Consider the following 17,473-nt stretch of genomic DNA (forward strand, 5'->3'; position numbering starts at 1 on the left):
CGTGGCTCTACATCCTTTCCATAGCACTTCTTCGTGACTTGCTTCACATTCTAGTGTTAATCTTTTGCCACAACTTAGTATTTAAGATTAAGAGAAGTAGATTTAAGCCAAGTTAGAGAAATAATAGTAGTAATAACAGTATAGTTTTTGTGTATTCTATTATTCTCGATTTTTCTTTGTAATAATTTTTTTTGCCATCTACAGCAGCCTGTTTTGGATTCTAGTTAATTCATGTTGCTTTTTATTGTTTATCTCTACTATCTCTGCTCACTTGCCTTTTATATCAAGCATCATAATATCGTTTTTGACACTATTTCTAATCCACATTCCTTTCAGCACCCTCCGCTGCTGTATTATCGATTTCAATTTGGCGGCATCATTGGGTTATGGAAAGACTTCATTATTGACTACTGTTACTACAAGGGTGTTCTTTAAAATTGCTGGTGGAGGTGAGAATAAAATATAAATTACGTCCAGGACATTAGCTAAGGTAATATAATAATAATAAAAAAAAATTGGCGAGTTTTATCAGCTGTAGTCAGTATCAGTATTGCCAATTTAGCGCTTGTGCTAGATTTTTGGGAGATCTATAAACGCCTCTACATGTCTAGCAGCAAGAAATTTAACATAATAATTGGTGTTTCTACAAAGCTATAGAGATATTCTTGAGATTTTAGCATTTGTTTCTTCCAATTTCTATTTACCTAAGAAGCAGTCTAGCAAAGTCTGCTATATTAGCGAAATGGAGCTTGGCAAATGGCAACTCTGAGTCAGCTGTGGAGGTAAACATGGCGGCTTCAACCTACCGGGGACTATTTTCTCTTGCCAAACAGGCCTCCAAATCATGTAAGTTTCGAACTGGGTGAAACGTCAGTCGAACCTTCATTATCTAGGGTGTTTCAGGGCTTCGAACCCTTGCCAGGACTGGGAAGGAACACAAGTAAAGCAGAGTTGTATGTTGCGTCGACTGCTAGCTTGCCTGGCCTAGTCGCTGGCTTGGCATTTTCGTAATAAAATATTCATTGGGATTAATTATTAAAATTAAGCAAACCCCTTCAACCCGAGTACATCTATTACTTTAATATTCTAGGGATTTATTCAGTTTAACCTGGATATGGAGGGGTGGAATAAAGCCTTCATTGCCCACTTCACTGCTAGGTCTGTCGGGCCCCGAAGTTGATTGTAAATGGACATGAATGTACTTAAAAAATAATAATATAATAAAGAGACTATGTACTTAAAAGATAATAATATAATAAAGAGACTAAAGTTAATAAAGAATGGTTATCAACAAAAGGTGTAACATTACTGTCAAACACCAACAGAATCTTTTTTCCATGTTGAAATACCCTGCATATATTTTTATCCCATTACAGTATTTCTCCAGGTATATAATTTAGCGTTGTACTTAATTATCAAGAAACTGTAGCCTGTTGCTCAAAGTGAATAGATAATAAGTGGGTAGTAATGTGTATATTTTGGAATTATTGCAGTTTCAGCCAGTCACACCCTTCACTTAGGCAAGTTAGGATAGTTTAGTTGGGTTATCTGTTAGGGTAGTTAGGTTTAATTGGTTAGGTTTGTTTAATTAGATTGACTTAGTAGGATAAGGTTAGATTAGGTTAGAAATAAAATCAGAATAACCTTTACTGTCTCAAAATGCAAATTTACCAAAATTTTGATAATAATAAAGGATGTGGGGGAGCGTTGTGATGTGGGTGTGGTGGGGGCGCACTGGGGTGGTTTGGCCGTGGGTGGAGGGTGGAAGACTGGCGAGGAGAGTGTATGTGAGTGACGTGGAGGGGGCGAGAGGGAGAGGGAGGCTGAGGATGAGATGGAGGGATGGAGTGGAGAGGTATATGAGAGAGGGGGATGTGAGTTGGGAGCAGGGCAGTGAAATGACGGGGACGTGGAGGCGATTTGTTTGTGGCCACCCTGTACGGAATTAAGGTGTCTGGCAAGAGATAGGTAGATAGATAAACCCATATTAATTTCACATGCAAACAACAGCTGATAACCACTCACCATATTGGATTTTCAGGTACGGTGCATTTATCCCCAAGGTCAAGCAGTCACCAGTCATTTCCATCCCAACTAAACATAACCTTACCTGACATAAACAAATTTAATCAATCAGTCTATCTATCTATCTATTCCCAGATGCCTCAGTCTCTTATATGGGGTGGCCACAAACAAATTGCCTCCACGTCACCCTGGCCCTCGCCATTTCACTGTCCTGCTCCAAATTCACACCCCCCTCTCTCATATAGGCTACCTCTCCACTCCATCCCTTCATCTCATTCTTGGCCTTCCCCTCCCTCTCCCCCCACTCCACCTTATTCCATACACTCTCATTGTCAGTCTTTCACTCTCCATCATCTCCACATGGCCAAACCACCTCAGTGCATTTCTCCTAATGCTTCCTGTCACATCCACATCCACACCACAACGCTCCTTCACGTCCTCATTTGTCAGCAAATTATCATAAGCAAAATTACCTAACATTTCCTAAGCAAATCACTAAGGAAGAGGTGCTAGGGGTTCTCTTTACCATTGGGGAATACAGACCAAAGCTTTCAGTGTTTCCTTCACAGCAAAAGATCTCCAGTAAAATGAATGATATGGCCAGTAGGTAGCAAGAATAAGGAGGAAAAAGTACTGTATGTGTTAGGAGTGAAGACATTGATATACCAAAATTTTCTTTAATTAGCAGGAATAAGGTGGAAAAAGGGAGGGGGAGGCCAAGGATGAGATGGAGGGATGGAGAGGTACCGGTATATGAGAGGGGGGTGTGAGCTGGGGGGAGGGCAATAAAATGGCAGGGAACAGGGTGACATGGGGGCGATGTGTTTGTGGCCAGCCCTTACTGGATTAAGGCGTCTGGCAATAGATAGGGTGGAAAATGCATTATGCTCTGGTCTCACTATACGATAGAGCTGGGTCAAGTGAAAGCCTATTGCATCGCGATTTATCACATGACAAGGTCGATGTAACAAGTGTTCATCGGGGTTTGAGAGAGTGGTCTTGACTGTGATACCTAAAGTCTAAGAAACCCTACCCTTTTAGGCTTGCCTCAGCACCCCTCACTTGCACCACACTTCCATCTGGAGTAGTATGCTTGCCAGACACTCTTTCCATGTCACAAGTTTCAGAACATCACACAGAAAAGTCAAATAATTTCACCTAATATTGCACACAGCACTATTTATTAAGTACTTGCACTGTTGTTTGGTGATAGCATTGGTGTTTGAGTGGCCTTTCATGCACAAACTGGAACAAAAAGCAGACTGTATTGGATGCAGTCGTCGAAACATCATTCAAGCAAAATTGCATCCAAGTTCTTTACATATTCCAAAAAATGGCAGGGGACAGGGCGACTTGGAGGCGATTTGTTTGTGGCCACCCCAAACGGGATTGAGGTGTCTGGCAATAGATAGATAGATAGATAGACTTTTGAATCATCATTCTAGCAATTTATCACATACTAAACAGTCGTATAGTGAGATAAGACAGTATTGGATTGAAAGTGTTAATATCCTGTGCTTTATGATGATATTTTACTGTATATTCAGTTGGCAATTGATAGATAGACAATTGGATATTTCTCTACTCCCTACAGTTGTGCCAAGAGTTGTGGGTGCCAGGCTGTGCAGCACCGACCTTCACCGTGAGTTATTTTTTTGTACCAGTCTGTAGTTAGGTTGTTCTTAACATTTTTTTCATTGGTGATTTACTTTTTTCCTATTAAATTCTCGTGTTATTTTTCTGTATTAAATATCAGTAGAATTTGGTGCTAGTCATGAAGAAGTGCAGTGGAAAGGATGTAGAACCTAATATTGTCTATTTTACCACTGAGATACCCGGTATGTGAAACAAGCTGCAAAAGGACAAAAATCTGGGCCAAGTTAAGGTGAAAGGACTGTACTCTCTCTCTCTCAGAAGATAATTATGTACAGTATTTTTGTTTATAGTAATGTTCGTATCCATTTATAAAGAGAGAGATTCCTTTCTAAATATTATGGGAGACAGAGAGAGAGAGAGAGAGAGAGAGATACATAACCTCCATCTAGTTTCATTGAGAGGTAAAAAAGATATAATTTTGAAGGGCTTTTATTTATTATCCTTCTGTCTCATCCTCAGTCTCCTGCTCCACTGACTCTCCTAGTTAGTCTCTCACTTGATGTTTACTATTTTCAGCCACCATTCGACCCGTGGATACCGTACAGAGGCAGACGTTGAGTGAGTTTGGCCAGTATGTAGCGGAGTGTTTGCCAAGATATGTACAGAAGGTGAGTGATGTGTGGAGAGAGAGAGAGAGAGAGACTTTCTTTCTATGTGCACCCCAAAAGCAAATCTATCCTAACCTACACCCCCTGTGATTGTGTGTGTGTGTGTGTGTGTGTGTGTGTGTGTGTGTGTGTGTGTTTGAACTTTTTTATGCATGTGCACCCCCAAATCACACACACCCTAACCTACACACCCTCTTGATTCTAATATTTTAATTTATAAGCATTTTATTTTGAAGCTCTGTATACTGTAATTAATATTTGCAAACCAGTGAATAGGTTGCATTCTGTACTATGGAAATTAGTTTACAATATACTCCTTTAAAGCAGACATTATAAAAAAAAGTAAAAAATTGGATACAGAGTTATTGATGATATTGATGATGATGGTGGTGGTGGTGGTGGTGGTGGTGACAGTGATGATGATAATGACAGTGATGTTGATGATGATGATGATAGTGATAATGACGATGGTGAAGTTGGTGATGAAGATAAAGATGATGATGATGACTGAAAATGATGATGGTGACAGTGATGATGATGAAAATAATACCAGTAATGATGATGGCAGTGATGATGATGATGAAGATGGTGAAGAGGTTAAGGATGATGATGATGATGATAATTACAATGACAGTGATGATGATGATGGTGAAACGAGAAGGATGATGTTAAGAGTGATGACAGCGATGATGATGATGACAGTGACAAGGATGATGCTAATAATAATAATGATGATGATGATATACCTACCTCTCTACCTCATATTCCCAGGTTCAGATCACGGCCGGGAATGAGTTAGAGGTTCTCATCGCCCCGGAGGGTGTGACTCCCATAATCACCTTCCTCAAAGACCACACCAATGCCCAGTTCACCTGCCTCTGTGACCTTTGTGGAGTTGACATGCCTTCCAGGACCTACCGATTTGAGGTAAGGGGGGACGGAAAGAGAAGAGGTGATGCTGTGGGTCAGGTTTGGGTCATATTCCTCTAGTCTGTTCACCTTAATTTATTTGGTCCAGAGATTTGTCCAGTTCGCCAGCCTGTCCGACCTTTGTGGGGTTGACATGCCTACCAGGAGCTACCGATTTGAGGTACTGGGGGGGGGGGAAGCCTGTTTAGGTCAGGTTGGGGGTGTATTTCTATTGGTAGGTGGGGGCACCTCCCATCCACTCACTCGATGTAGTGCTGCACACGAGTGTCTGCCCTTTCCTTTCCTCCCTCCATTCCATCCTTCCTCTTCTGTCTTTCTGTACCTTACTTAATTCTTTCCACTTCTTTCTGCCTATGGGTGACTTTACACTCCCCCTTTTGTCTTTCTGTCCTTCATTCTTTCCTCTTCGTCTGCCTGTTCGTGACTCTACACTGAGTGACAAGTCAAATTGTTTCCTGTACACCAGGAAACCATTTACTACGCTGGGTGGTAACCATATAACCAAGTTATGGCGCCTGGTGGTTTAGTGGGTAATTAAGGCGCTCCAATCGGATTGAGCCGGTGAAGGTTTATATCCAAGGGATGGTTGGGGTTTATTGCTCATGTAATGCCACTTAGGGATGAGTGAGGCTGGTCACTCTCATCTTAAATGTCAGGACCAACTTGCCTAGCCCTGGGCTCCTACACTCCTCATGGGGCAACGTAGGAGTGGATGATGGATGGATGGATGTTCACCTTAACTTGGCCCAGATTATTTGTCCAGTTCACTAGCCTCTCCGACCTTTGTTAGATTGATGTGCCTGCTAGGACCTACCAATTTGAGGTCGGGGGGGGGGGAGGGTACAAGGCTCTTTAGCATAGGTTTGGCTTGCATATCTTTATTCTGTTCACATAAATTTGGTTTGGATCTTTTATCAGTTCACCTGATTGTCCGACCTTTGTGGTGTTGATATGCTTGCTAAGAGCTGCTGATGTGAGGTATGGTGGGAAGAGAGAAGACACTAGGTCAGGTTTGAGTCATGTTTCTCTAGTTCGTTCACCCTAACTTGATCCAGATTTTATTTTCCCCTTTTCACCAGCCTGTCCAACGATTGTGGTGTTGATGTGCCTAACAAGACATACTGATTTTGTGTATGAGGGGATGGAGAAGGCTTTAGGTCATTCCCTATGCCAACAAGTCTCATAGCATTTGATTTTGTGTTCTGGCTGACTATTGCTGTGTTGTGAATGTTACAGTGTATATAGTGAAGTGAATACTGTTGTGAATTAGTATTATTGAGGGAAGGGGAGGCCAAGGATGAGATGGATGGAGTGGAGAGGTATATAAGGGAGGTGTGAGCTAGGAGCAGGGCAGTGAAATGACGGGGGACAGGGCGACATGGAGGCGATATGTTTGTGGCCACCCCTTATGGGATTAAGGCGTCTGGCAATGGATAGATAGATAGAGCCTTGTATGTGGTTTATTTTGTCTATCATTTAATTGTGTGTGTGTGTGTGTGTGTGTGTGTGTGTGTGTGTGTGTGTGTGTGTGTGTGTACAAGAGATCAGGAAATAAAAAGAATTGGGAAATATATACAGTGTATGCGTATTTTTCAGGTTGTCTACAATTTGCTGTCTGTGCGTTTCAACTCGAGAATTCGTGTGAAGACGTACACGGATGAATTGACTCCAGTAGATAGTATAAATGATGTAAGTATTATGATTTTATGTATATATTAGTTGGTGGTATTATGTTATTATATTTAGCATTTGTGGTGAGTGTATCATCATCATCATCATCATCATCATCATCCAGACCTCCTTTCCCACCTTAGGGCAGAGTGAGAGTGAGGAGTAGCAGTGTCCAGACAGCCCAAATTTACGCACGCCAATGGGCCACGCTTCCATTCACTCATCATTCAAGCCCCCGGAATCGTGGTTCTATCAGATACGCCAAAACATTCACCACATTCTGTAGCTTCATATAAACGTATCCGATATAGTCAGTCATATCGTATTATTTATAAAGGCTTCTGCATGGTTGTTTGTGTCGGCCTTGGTCACCTAATGGCAGCTCTCCATGCTGCTCGATCTCTGGCAGCCCCTATTCAGTCCCTTATCCCTGAGATCACACTCTATGACCTCATCCCAGATTTTTGTCAGTGCAACAAAGACAGAATTTAGGATTGAAGTAGAAGAGGTACTGATAAATATACTTGTTTTACTTTAATTGTACAGGTAGGTGAGGTGGAGGGAGGGAGAGGGAGGGGTAGACCGAGGATGAGGTGGAGGGATGGAGTTGAGAGGTATATGAGGGAGGGGGGGGTGAGTTGGGGGGAGGGGAGTCAAATGGTGGGTGACAGAGTGACTTGGAGGCGTTTTGTCTGCAGCCACCCTTTGCGGGATTAGGGCGTCGGGCTATAGATAGAATAGATAGACTTTAATTGTGCCTTGATTTTTGCCTCTTTGCAGCTTATTTCACGTAGCTCAGTGGCAGAAAAAGACAATACTACGGCTCTACATCCTTCCCATAGCACTTATTCATGATTAGCACAATATTCTAATGTTAATCTATTTTCAGCATTCAAGATGGAGAATGGCAGCTTTAGGCCAGGTTAGAGTAAAATGAGTATAGTGTATCATCGTAAGGTGAATTATGGAAAGAACTTAGTAATTTTTTAAAGTTATTTCATGAAGAGGTACGAGCAGTCTAAATATGCCAATAATACCACATGAAGGTTTAAAGAATTGACCATACATTGACATTTCTCCACACAGATTTACAAGGCTGCCAACTGGTAGGAGAGGGAGGTGTGGGTAGTCTCTTTATACCGGTAATACCACAAGGGAGTGAAAATAATACCACATGAAGTCTTAAAAAATTGACCATACATTCACATTCCACTCCACAGATTCAAAAGGCTGCTAACTGGTATGAGAGGGAGGTGTGGACAGTCAAGATACATATATAGCTACACCAGTAATACCCAAAGCCTTAAAGAGGTGTGGAAGGTCTAAATACTGTATACCATCAATACCACATGAAGGCTTACGAAATTGACTCATCATTTACGTTTCTCCTCTCAGATACACAAGGCTGCTAACTGGTATGAGAGGGGGGTGTAGGGACTATTAATACCAGCAGTACCACAAGGAAGTGAAGACAATACCACACAAAGGCATACAAAATTGACTCATCATTTACGTTTCTCCCCCCAGATCCACAAGGCTGCCAACTGGTATGAGAGGGAGGTGTGGGATATGTACGGAGTGTTCTTTGCCAATCACCCCGATCTCCGTAGGATTCTCACGGACTATGGCTTCGAAGGACACCCATTCCGAAAGGACTTCCCCCTTTCTGGATATGTTGAGGTGAGGCAGTTGAGTTTGGGGGTGTTTTGTTTTTATTTTTTCTTGAAGGGGACTGTCGTGTGGGGTTCTGGCCTTTGGTTCCTTCTTCCTTGCCGAGAGAGAGTGTGTGTGTGTGTGTGTGTGTGTGTGTGTGTGTGTGTGTGTGTGTGTGTGTGTGTGTGTGTGTGTGTGTCTGTCTGTCTGTCTGTCTGTTTGTCTACCATAATATTTGGCCTTAAACTCTTCTGGATAAAATTTAATCAACTTTTTCACAGCATCTACATCACACTGAGGGCATGTCTGTCACTTTCCTCCCAGACGCATCTTATCAAATAGAATCATCTGTGGCCACAGTAACATACCAAGCCTCTTTCAGCTTAGCAGTATTAACCAGCAGATGATGTGAGATTTAGATGTGAAATACAGTAAAAGTCCTGTCATCCGAATGGCAGGGGACCGAGGGTCTTTCGGACCATTGTTTTTTTCGGACTATTGGGAGGGCCCTTTGAAAACATTAGAAATATGTACATGATCTTGAAATAAACACTTAAAATGATATGGGTTATTGTTATACTCATCAGTAATGCATGGAAGTGTAGGTGAACAGCTGCAGGCAGGCACATTGAAGTCCAAGGGCGGGTCCAAGCCAGATAAATCCTTAGATGAAGCCCAGTGAAACTCGAAAAAAGCCCAGAAAAATTGAAAAAATTCTATCTATCTATCTATTGCCAGACGCCATAATCCCGTAAGGGGTGGCCATTTGACTGCCTTGACAAATTTGGAGTGCAAGGTATTGGGATTTTCGGATTATTGTTGGCCCGATTGAAGGACTTTTACTCTGTTAGGCAAACTTTTCCCTCCAGTTATACAGAACCTATATAACTTAATCTATTTTCTGTTTAATGATCTATCAGTAATCAGACACCTTAATCTTGGAGGGGGTGGCCACAGACAAATCTCCATATCGCTGTTCTGCCATCTGTCTGCCCTCCAGCTCACACCATCCTCACTCTCAAACATCCCCACCTTTTTACCATCCCACTATCAAGCTGCCCTTTCTCCAGCCTACACCACCTTCACCTACTTCACTTATCCCTCCTACCGTCCAATTCCAGTGCCGCTACGATGATGAGGTGAAGCGTGTGGTGGTGGAGCCCATAGAGTTGGCCCAGGAGTTCCGCAAGTTTGACCTCTCCGCGCCGTGGGAACAGTTTCCGAATTTCCGAGAGCACGCAGCGGCTGAGGAAGTGCCCATCAAGGAGGAGAAATAGTGAGTCATAGGCCGGAAATCTTGGTGACTGTAGATGTGTAACGCCTCTTCCTTGGCAGTTTATTTCTGGTGACTTGGTAGATTTGTAACGCCTCTCCCTTGGCAGTTTATTTCTGGTGACGATAGATGTTACGCCTTTCCCTTGGCAGTTTATTTCTGGTGACTTAATTGATGTGTAACGCCTCTTCCTTGGCAATTTATTTCTGGTGACGATAAATTTGTAACGCCTCTTCCTTGGCAGTTTATTTCTGGTGACTTAGAAGATGTGTAACACCTTTTCATTGCCGATTTATTCCTGCTTCATGTAGTGGTACTGATATAACTAGTAGACTCCACTGAACTGTAATACAAGTGTTCCACTGTTCCCTCCCTATCCCCCAAAAGGAGAATGGTGGACTGCAGGGAGAAGAGATCCAGCCTGCAGTCCACTGGGTTCTTGTTTTGGATGAACCCAGGGCTAAAATCAGTACGATGCCTCAGTATCTTTTGTTACTAATGAGACTGTGGCAATATTAAAATGATATGCTGTACTGTTAATGCTAAATACTCTGACTGGGAGAGGCAGACCAAAAAAGACCTGGGACGAGATCAGTGAACCTCAGAGAAAAGGGACTGAATAGGGAGGCTGCCAGAGATTGAGCAGTGTGGATTATTTCTGAGACATCAAAGGCTAATCCCAGGTTCATTGTTATAAAGATTTAAGTTATATATAAATGTGTAAATAAAGAGTGATTATACTATGTTTTTTAATTGCACACATTATTATTATTATTATTATTAGTATTAGTATTATCATTATTATTATTATTATTATTACCGATATTTTTTTTTTTTTTTTTATACTATGCTTGTCAGACTTTAATTTGCAAAACTGAACATGATCTTTGCAACCTCATACACATACTCTCCTAGTTAGTCTCTTACTCTCCATCCCCACACCTTCCACCCCCCTCTCTCATATACCTCTACTCCATCCCCCCCTCTCATCCTCGTCTCCCTCTCCCCTTCCCCCTTCCACCTCACATACACTCTCCTAGTTAGTTTCTCACTCTCCATCCCTCCAACTTACACCTCCCTCTCTCATATACCTCTCTATCCCTCCATATCATCCTCAGTCTGCCTCTCCTCTCTCCCTCCACCTCATTCACATACACTCAACAAGTTAGTCTTTCACTTTCCATCCCTTCAACTTAGACTTCTCTACACTATCACTCCATCTCATCCTCAGTCTTCCCCTCCTTCTCCCCCCTCCACCTCATTTACATACACTCTCCTAGTTAGTCTCTTACTCTCCCTAACTTACACCCCCTCTCATATACCTGTACTCCATCCCTCACACTCTGTCCATACCCCCAACCTACACTCCCCTCTCTCATATACCTCTCCATCTCATCCTCAGTCTCCCTCTCTTCCCTTCACCGCACTCATGTATATTTATAAACTCGAATATGATCATCTGTCTATCTATCTGTTGCCAGACGCCTCAATCCCGTTTGGGGTGGCCACAAACGAATCGCCTCCAAGTCGCCCTGTCCCCCGCCATTTCACTGCCCTGCTCCCAACTCACACACCCTCTCTCATATACCTCTCCACCCCATCCCTCCATCTCATCCTCGGCCTCCCCCTCCCTCTCCCTTATTCCCACCCAACGATAGAGTGAGGTAGGACCCAGACACAGAGATAAAGGTACCAGCATACAAACATTGGACCTCTCAAGCCTCCTTTACCCCAGTCTAGCAGCATGTGGGGGAGAGACGGTCACTACATCATTTATTTCTGAACTACAAGGTAAGGTTGCTACGGTTCCTCCACTCCAGGGCTAGGGCTTGTAGTCTTGTCAGGTATGGAAGCTCCCTAACACCCCTTCCTTAGTGATTTAGTTTTGGATATGGCTAGTTGATATCCTTTTCCATGTTATGTGTCTAGAGTATGGCGATATTGGAATGATTTATATAACAGTGAAGGATAATAAGTCGTAATAAGCAGATTAAGTTGTTAAGGAAATGGTGTTAGGGGTTTACTTTTGGATATGGCTTGTTAATATCCTCTTGCATGTTATGTATCTAGAGTATGGCGATATTGGAATGATTTATGTAACAGGGAAGGATAATAAAGTGTAATAACCAAAATAAGTTGTTTAGGAAAAGGTGTTAGGGATTTACTTTTGGATATGGCTGGTTAATATCCCTTTACACATTATGTATTGCAGTGATATTAGAATGATTTATTTAACACTAGGAAGGACAGGAAGGTGTATCAAGTAAAATAAGTTGGTTTAGAGAAGATGTTAGGGGTTTACTTTGGGATATGGCTTGTTAATATCCTCTTGTATGTTATGCATGCAGAATATGGCGATATTAGAATGATTTATTTAACACACGGAAGGTGTATTAAGCAAAATAAGTTGGTTAGGAAAGGGTGTTAGGGTTCTTGCATAGCCAACAAGAATACAAAGAGAATACAGGATTTAGGTTACCAGAAGAAGGAAGGTATTGAGAGGAAATGGCTTTATTGGGAACATTTTTAATAAGCAATATAGTTTTGCTTTATTGCAGTGGGTGTGCAATGGGAGGGCTGTAGTACATGGGAGGACACTTGAACTATCTATCTATCTACTGCCAGACCCATAATCCCTCAAAGGGTGGCCATTTGACACTGAGTTAGTTGTTTTACAGGGAGGGGCACCAACCCTCCACCAACCCACTTGTGGACGTGTAGGGAACACGTATGGTTTGGTTATATTGTTTACCACCCAGCGTTGTAAATGGTTTCTTGGCTTACAGGAAACCATTTGGCTTGTCACTCAATGTAAAGCCACCTGTAAAGGAAAGAAAAGCAATAAGAAGTGACAGGAAAGATGGGAGAAATAGGAAGAGAGGAGGGCAGGCACAGAAAAAGAATGATTAAAGCTAAGGAAGTAGGCAGCACTACATCAAGTGAGTGGATGATGGTTGCCACAACCTACCACAAACAAGACAAAATACTGTAACGAGAGAATATTAAAGTTACAGATTTAATGTACTATGGTATTACAAAATCTATTCGTTGACCAGTTGATGAATTATAAGAACAGATATAGTTGGCTACAGGAAAAAATTTACACCCTTTCGTGGTAGATGGTGGTGACCATCATCCACTCACTTGATGTAGTGCTGCCTACTTCTTCCTTAGCCTTTATCATTATTTTTCTGTGCCTGCCCTCCTCTTTCCTATTACTCCCATCTTTCCTGTCACTTCTTATTGCTTTTCTTTCCTTTACAGGTGGCTTTACATTGAGTGACAAGCCAAATGGTTTCCTGTAAGCCAAGAAACCATTTACAACGCTGGGTGGTAACCATATAACCAAACCATACGTGCTCCCTACGTATCAACAAGTGGGTTGGTGGAGGGTTAGTGCCCCTCCCCGTAAAACAACTAACTCAAAGACAAACAGCCACCCCTTACGGGATTATGGCGTCTGGCTAGGGATAGACAGATAAATAGATAGGTAGACAGACAGACAGATGGATAGATAGATAGACAGAGATAGATAGACAAAACAACTAACTCAAGACAAACGGTCACCCCGTACGGGATTATGGCGTCTGGCAATAGATAGATAGTCTTTTTTTGGCATTTAAGACTGACCTGAACACAGAGAAATTAACTATATTCCTTTCACTTTAACTTGGCCCAGATTTTCATCCTCTTGCAGCTTATTTCACATAGTGGCAGAAAAAGACAATGCTACAGCTCTACATCCATACCATAGCACTTCTTTGTGACTAGCATCATATTCTATTGCTAATCTATTGTTACAGCTCAGCATTCAAGAGAGAGATGGCAGTTTTAGGCCAAGTTAGAGTGACAAGGGTGTAGTATCTTGAACTATTTCCCATAATTTGTCATAAAAATATTTGTTGTGAGTCTGATAGTTTTTTCTGGTTATATTTTCATCCTTGGTCACCCTCATTTTAAAATCAATCATTACCAATTCTTCACTTATGCATTCTTATTATTATAGCATCCATTTTTATATATATATATATATATATATATATATATATATATATATATAAGGTCCCCTACATAACACCACTTATTCATTAATTATTATTATTATTATTATTATTATTATTATTATTATTGTTGTTCATCCATCCATCCCTCAACCAATCCTGTGTTGCCCCATGAGGAGTGTAGAAGCCCGGGGCTAGGCAAGTTGGTCCTGACATTTAAGATGAGAGTGACCAGCCTCACTCATCCCTGAGTGGCATTACGTGAGCAATAAACCCCAACCATCCCTTGGATATAAACCTTCACCGGCTCAATCCGATTGGAGCACCTTAATTACCCACTAAAACCACCAGGTGTCATAATTTGGTTATATGGTTACCACCCAGCATAGTAAATGGTTTCCTGGTGTACAGGAAACCATTTGGCTTGTCACTCAGTGTAAAGTCACCCACAGGCAGAAGGAAGAGGAAAGAATGAAGGAAAGAAAGACAGAAGAGGAAGGAAGGAAGAGCAGAAATGGTAGACACCCAAAGCAACACTACATCGAGTGAATTTATTATTATTATTGGCCACTCAGGGATGAGTGAGGCTGGTCACTTTCATCTTAAATGTCAGGACCAACTTGCCCAGCCCCGGGCTCCTACGCTTCTCGTGGGGCAACGTAGGATTGGATGATGAATGAATGAATGATGAATGTAAGGCTGCCATGATCCCTACATCCGAGGTATTGATCATTAGCTATTTAGTTTTCCATACACACAACTTGTTCGTATAGTGAAACTGACCTGTATGGATCTTCCTGTAGATGATCTGTTACAAGCAAAGTGTTGGATGGGAGAACGACAGGTGAGAGCTAGAAGTCTTTATAACGTTTTGGGCAACACTGAACCCATCTTCACAGAGTATGAATTAGAAGTGATTGAGCTGAGACATTGATACCCCTAGGATAGAGTGTAAAGGCCATCTCATCCATGGCTTCCCGCTCCCTCTAACCCCCTGTAGGAATCACAGACATGATGAATGATTTGATGAAAATATTAACCACTCTGGGAAAAAAAACTTCCTCATTCAAGCATTGTCATAAGTGTTAATTTTGACATTGCTTAAAGTACTCTGAAAATAATCTATCTACCTATCTATCTATTGCCATATGCCTTAATCCTATACGGGTGGCCACAAACAAATCGCCTCCACGTCGCTCTGTCCCCCACCATTTCACTGCCCTGCTCCCAACTCACATCCCCCTCTCTCATATACTTCTCCACTCCATCCCTTCATCTCATCCTTGGGCTCCCCTTCCCTCTCCCCCTCTCTACCTCACTCACATACACTCTCCTCATCAGTCTCTCACCCTCCATCCTCTCCACATTGCCAAACCACCTCAGTGTGTTCCTCCTAATGCTTCCTATCCCATCCACACCACAACACTCCTTTATATCCTTACTTGTCAGTCTGTCTCTCCATGCTTCTCTTAAATAACTCATTTCCACTGCTCTCACTCTTGACTTGTGTCCTTCCAACAACGTCCAAGCTTCACTTCTGTACGTTAGAGTTGGTATCACAATACTGTCATGTAGTAACTTTTTCACTTCCATGCTCACTTCCCTGTTTCTTATCACTGCTTTCAAGGAACCAGCAACCTCTCTTCCCTGCTGTACCCTTTCAAGCACTTCACCCTCCAAACCTCCATCCTTACTCATCACACTACCCAAGTACTTAAACATACTCACATTTTCCAATTCCTCACCATCCAACCTCGCTGTACATTCACTGACTTCACCTCTCTCAAAGACCATCACTTTACTCTTCCCTACATTCACCTTTAGATTCCATTTCTGAAAAAATACTTCTTCATTAAAGCATTTTCCTAAGTTGGTGTTCATTTCTACATCATTTAGTTTCACAGTTCCCACACATCTGAGACCAACTAAGCAAACATTCCATCCATCATCCAATCCTGTGTGACCCCCCAAGGAGCATAGGAGCCCAGGGCTAGGCAGATTGGTCCTGACATTGAAGATGAGAGTGACCAGCCTCACTCATCCCTGAGTGGCAGTACGTGAGCAATAAACCCCAACCATCCCTTGGATATAAACCTTCACCGGTTCAGTCCAGTTGGAGCGCCGTAATTACTCACTGAACCACCAGGCACCAAAATTTGGTTATTTAGTTACCACCTGGTTTATAGGATGATAAAGGATATAAGGTACAATCGGTGTATAAAATAAAGATATTTATTAACAAGATTTAAAATACCAATGAATGTGGTGCTATACTAAGAATTTAAAGGCAATTTGACCTACAACCCTTGTCTTCATGATGCGAGTAATATTTTGCATTCCAGAAAAAGTTTAAAATAAATACAGGTACTTGGCTGTATTACATGTTGTAGTAAATGTGGAAAAGCTAAAATATACAAGAAAGAGTTGCTGCTTAACCCTGTAGGCTCCTCATCAGTTCCTAAAGAATAAAACCTCAATCCCTGTGGAATTTGGGGAAGAGGGTTTCACTAAGCTACTGTTTACACTGAGATGGGCCATATTTAAGGTGGCATGGGAGGGTAGCATCTCTTCCTCAGTGGTTTATTTTGCATAGTACACCTTAACACATTCTTGTATGCTATTTATACCCTTTTAAAATCAGTACAATTTCCACATTATCCACCAGTTATATGCAGAAAGATAATGGTATAATATGCATAGCTAAGGAAGGGTGTTACTGTGTCCAAAATCCACTTAAATCTGACCCTGCCATTCTTTGCAGATCATTACATCCCGGGCCATAATTTTGTTAGGGAAGGAGGCATTTTAGTATCTCTTCCTTACCACTGTATTTCTGTATCTTAATAATCTCTTGTATTTTTCTTGTATCTCTTCCTTATTAGTTTATATCTGTGTATGGACATCAGGGGTGGGGTTGCAAGAGGCAGACCATATAAGACCTGGGACAAGGCCATAGAGTGTGACCTCAGGGGTAAGGGATTGAATGGGGAGGCTGCCAGAGATCGAGCAGCGTAGAGGGCCACCATTAGGAAGCCTTTATAAATTATACGAATCTTATTTATGCAGTCTGTGTAAATACTAAAATGACATAGGCAAAGAAATATTTAGGAGTACAGTATCACATTAAATAAATCTCTCAATTCTAAAACACGAGATGTGGGATAAAAACCACTGCCTTCTACCCAGTAACGAGCTGCTTCTCTTTCAGCCTGCAATTACCGTATGAAAGAAAAAAGGTTATTAGAAAACCAGGGTGTCTGTGATGAAGGTTAATCTTTCATATACATGTAATAAGAAGGAAACAGTCACTATACTCATTTTTTTTTATGAAGGCGAAGATGTACTTGACAGGTTGGTGATGATTGGCTGAATGCAATGTTACTTCATAATCTCTTTATTTATTAATTGACAATATATATCTGAGGGGGAAATCTGGGATAGTAAATGTTATTCGGACATGTTGCATTCAGCCAATCATCACCAACCTGTCAAGTGCATCTTTGCCTTAATAAAAAAAAAATGGAGTATAGCTCGCTTGATACTTTTGTAATAATTCAAGATGAGTGAATCTTCCCAAAAAATCACATTTGGCAAGGTGCAGTGACAGACAAATACACTGTGAAAAAAATAAGTGTGTCCTGCCTTTGTGGTACATG

The 17,473-nt window shown here is 41.7% G+C and overlaps 1 protein-coding gene across 2 annotated transcripts; it reads left to right on the forward strand.

Annotated features, from left to right (window-relative positions):
* Positions 1-753: 753 nt before the first annotated feature.
* ND-30 (NADH:ubiquinone oxidoreductase core subunit S3) lies at positions 754-10,545 on the forward strand. Of its 2 annotated transcripts, XM_080269751.1 has the most exons (8): positions 754-846; positions 3,620-3,667; positions 4,198-4,289; positions 5,061-5,216; positions 6,816-6,908; positions 8,418-8,570; positions 9,665-9,855; positions 9,901-10,545. In XM_080269751.1, exons 1-7 carry the CDS (start codon positions 789-791, stop codon positions 9,818-9,820), a joined length of 756 nt encoding a protein of 251 aa, XP_080125877.1. In that variant the 5' UTR covers positions 754-788; the 3' UTR covers positions 9,821-9,855; positions 9,901-10,545. The 2 variants fall into 2 exon arrangements, with proteins under 2 accessions (XP_080125877.1, XP_080125876.1); XM_080269750.1 differs by having other exon boundaries at positions 9,665-10,545.
* Positions 10,546-17,473: the final 6,928 nt, after the last annotated feature.

Source organism: Coenobita brevimanus, chromosome 37, assembly GCF_032717465.1.
Source record: "Coenobita brevimanus isolate Jiangsu-jjx chromosome 37, ASM3271746v2, whole genome shotgun sequence".
In the NCBI taxonomy this organism is placed as follows: domain Eukaryota; kingdom Metazoa; phylum Arthropoda; class Malacostraca; order Decapoda; family Coenobitidae; genus Coenobita; species Coenobita brevimanus.

Excerpts from the sequence above, each read along its gene's own strand:
- ND-30 (XM_080269750.1), top strand. The coding sequence starts at position 789 with ATGGCGGCTTCAACCTACCGGGGACTATTTTCTCTTGCCAAACAGGCC. Across the intron at positions 847-3,619 it reads CAAACAGGCCTCCAAATCAT|TTGTGCCAAGAGTTGTGGGT; the intron begins GTAAGTTTCGAA and ends TACTCCCTACAG. Across the intron at positions 5,217-6,815 it reads CCAGGACCTACCGATTTGAG|GTTGTCTACAATTTGCTGTC; the intron begins GTAAGGGGGGAC and ends CGTATTTTTCAG.